Source organism: Porites lutea, chromosome 5 (assembly GCF_958299795.1).
Source record: "Porites lutea chromosome 5, jaPorLute2.1, whole genome shotgun sequence".
Classification (NCBI taxonomy): domain Eukaryota; kingdom Metazoa; phylum Cnidaria; class Anthozoa; order Scleractinia; family Poritidae; genus Porites; species Porites lutea.
The window spans coordinates 24,091,342-24,094,899 of record NC_133205.1 but is presented as its reverse complement, the minus strand read 5'-3'; the positions used below and the strand labels follow the sequence as shown (position 1 = coordinate 24,094,899).

General features: G+C 41.4%; 1 protein-coding gene across 1 annotated transcript; it reads left to right on the top strand.

Moving 5' to 3' along the window:
* Window positions 1-329: 329 nt before the first annotated feature.
* On the top strand, window positions 330-2,018 carry LOC140938673 (uncharacterized). The gene has a single exon (XM_073388170.1). It carries the CDS (start codon window positions 411-413, stop codon window positions 1,989-1,991), a length of 1,581 nt encoding a protein of 526 aa, XP_073244271.1. The 5' UTR covers window positions 330-410; the 3' UTR covers window positions 1,992-2,018.
* Window positions 2,019-3,558: the final 1,540 nt, after the last annotated feature.

Here is a 3,558-nt window from a genome sequence, read left to right as displayed (position 1 = left end):
CAGAAAATGGATTCCGAAATCATGAAAATCGATGAAACTTACCATGTGGCGAGTTGTTGTTGTCCTTAATATGGACTCGAAGTTTCGGGGAAAATAGGCTCCTTATCTTTCCTACATAGTATACTGGGTTACCTGTGAAAACAGCTTCCATAAAAAAGATATTCACAATAATTAAACAATAGAACAAAACTGAAAATGTGAAGGAAAAGGTGCATGAGCAAATAATGTCACTTTTCAGGAACCCATCAGTTGGAGCTAAAAATATCACGGCCAAAAAAACCTGCAGCAAGAACGGAACATGTCAATTGGCCACAGGTATAAAGGTGGAACAGTCCTTCAGTACATCTGGTCTAAACAGGTCAAAGAAATACTAATTCTAGTCGCCGTTTGAAGATCGCTCTAATGCTAAAATGAGTATACTGACTGAGGTAGTTGGTCAATTCTTGTTCAGTTTTACACGAGGCGTAACAGAGCATTACAATCCAGAGGAACCCGAATTCACTGCCGAAGCTTTTGGCTACAATCCTCTGGAAAGCACTGGTCGAGAATGGTATTATCAACCAGTAGATGAGCTAATTTACCAAGAATTCAGTGACAGAGAAGCTACCACATGGGATTATCTCGGGTCGAGCGGTATTGATATTGAAGTTATTAATGCGTGCTCACCAGATGAAGAAACAGATGAACATCACGAAGATGACAGGGCAATGGCTTGGAAACGGCTGAGGCCATCCGCTCTCTGTACAGTTGGCAAATCAATGTACATTGGAGCTTTGATCTCGCTTCTTGTTGCCACTTTTTTGGGTATAATGCACACCCTAATCTCTTACTCGCGTTTTAAGAGTTCATATTTAAGATGCCATAATCACTCAGACAACTCCTTATCAACTCAAATGCAATGGCAAATAACAACTTCTGGTATAATTGAAAATGGTTTGCTCTATTTTTGGCCTTTTTCTGTTTTGCTTTTTCTTTTTCGCCCATTTCAATTGATTGGGGTAAAAAGACAATTGTGTCTAATTTCTTTTCTTTGCTACTGTTTAGATTCACTTTATCGCGTTACTCTTCGAGCCTTCACTTTATCTCATGTGAGCATTTCCAGCTTTTTAACAGGGTTTCCACTAAATGCAATATTTATCACCTGCGTTTGCTTGGATCTGTACGTGGTGACGAACCATTTTTGCCCCCGTTCAATGAAAGTAAAGAAACTTTGCTTATTCCTTCAAATGATGGTACCTGTCTGTTTTACTTTCCTACTTGGACAGATTCTTCACTATTTTCTTTATCCATATTACGTCGAAAGCAAACAAAAATTTTTATTCGCTCTTTTTGCGCCTATCATTGGAGTCGTTTTGAAGACGTTCTCACGCATCTGTGCTCAGCGGTTATATAACATTACTCATCCGGGATATTCTTATGTCACGCTTGTGCCGTTGTTTTACGGAACAGCTATAATGTTTCGAGTTTTGCAGGCGGATCTTGACAATCTACAATTCATCATTATAATAGGAATCGTCCACGGTGCTGCGGAAGTTATAGAACGAAGTACAATGGTTTTCATTGATCATATTTGTCATGTGTTGTGGAAAAGAAAATCAGCTCCTTGGGGAAGTTTCCGTACTCCTCGCCGCGAGAGACTCATGGCTGACATTGCTATCATGAGCATGTTGTCTGAATCAACTGCTATAGTGTCAGTTAACGGTTTTATTTTCTTGTACAAGTTTCTTTGCCTGCGAAAAAACTCTCTTTTAGGGGCATTACAGTTATTTGTCAAGAGCACTTTATTTCAGCTAGTGATTGAATGGTTTTTCACTAGCGTTTCTTTGGCAATCGAGACTCGTTATCAGAATTTGGCGGTCATGGCTGTTTGGCAAAAACGATGGAAAAGACACCTTTTAGTGGCAATTGTGAATGTGGTTCCCTTGACTATTTATACAAGCGAAAATCTTTTGCGACTTTTAGGTAATCAACAAAATATCAATCTTTTTTAAAGATTTATTAAACCTGGATGAGCTGTAATTAAGGACACTTTGTCGTAATAAAGTGACTAACCGTTCCACGTTTCAGACGTTTTGGTTGAAGCTTAGAGCTGATAAGGTTCGTAACTAAATTTTAATTTTAATTTAAAAAAGCATAACTGTTTTTGACCCTCGATTTTTCGCCAAAAACTCGCTCATTAAAGCTAGTTTTAAAGGCCCTTTTAGGCCATGTTCACAGTTTACTTGATAGCTTAATTTTGCACCGCCTCGAAAATCATACTGGATGGGACATCTGTTCACACACAAGAACGTTTTTGGGGGCGCGATTTCTGTGACAGAGCGAAGCTTCGCCACGCCGACCTCAAAGTGAAGCATCACATATCGCCGAGGTGCTCACACTGGTTCAGTGTGAGCAGCTTCCGCCCACTCCGCGGAGGTAAATAAGTAGGAGTGAGGACTGGAAACCACTGAGACGGAAATAAATATTCAGAAGGGAGGACTGGGATTTAGTGCACCAAACCCTCTCGGCCAACCGCGCCCACGATGTTCGATATGTGTGAACAACTTGTGCCTCCCCGGTCAGTTGCTGTTTGTACTCTAACGGATACCTTCTCCTGGCGCCACGAAAGCTGCTATCCGGTATTCGGTGTGTACATAGACTGCAAAACAGTCGGTTTTTTCCTCAAAATCAGTAAAGAAATCGGTAAAGCGTGGCGTAAGAGTTTTACGCGCGCGAAGCGTGTGAGGCGTCTCTCCCCAGTCTCGCTCTTTGTTTTCACTCTCGTTCCAGACCTTTTGTTTGACTGCTCGCGCGTACTTGAGTACGCAAAAATACGGACTGTTTTGCAGTCTAGTGTGTACATAACTTTAGACAACTGGCCGAGCCAAACTATCTCAAGATCGCTATTTGCAAGTCCATAACTACGCTAGCCTAGCTACGCCTGGTGCGAATGCGATGGAATTGCCTTCAGCACTGTAGCAGCTGCTCGTAAGGTGTCTCCTCATCCACTGCCTCAACAGCTAGTGCCAGCATGCCCAAAAAACAAAATTTTGGTTTTTTCCTTTTTCTCTCGGGATTTGTAGTTTTCGTACTTTGCTATTATTTTCCTGTTGAAAAATGTAAATTTACAAAGGAACTACAGTAGGGTGGGGAGACAAGGTTTTCACTCAAATTTACTAGCCAAAATTGGATGATTTTTGCTTGCGTATTTGTCCTGTTTAACGGACATTCCATTAGGAGCAGTCAGTACCTGGGTAGAGAGTGAAGGCGCGACGAAAGCTTTTCAAGTAATGGCAGTAGAGCTTTAGCTGGGTCTCTAAGGATGTGATGACGTCAAACCTTGTTAGCACATGGATGGTGGTTCTTCACGAGCACGGATACATGGGACACTGCTAACAAACAGCCCAGGTCGAGGTCGAGATTTCATGTCAGAAATAGGCCTTGTGCAGGCAGCGGTGAAGCAAGTAGACAAAATAAGTAAAAGTAATGCTTAATTTTATTGTTCCCACCGAAACTTTTATTTTTTCAGATCTGACTCATTGACTCGTTGAGTCATGACTCATGACTCACTGACTCATT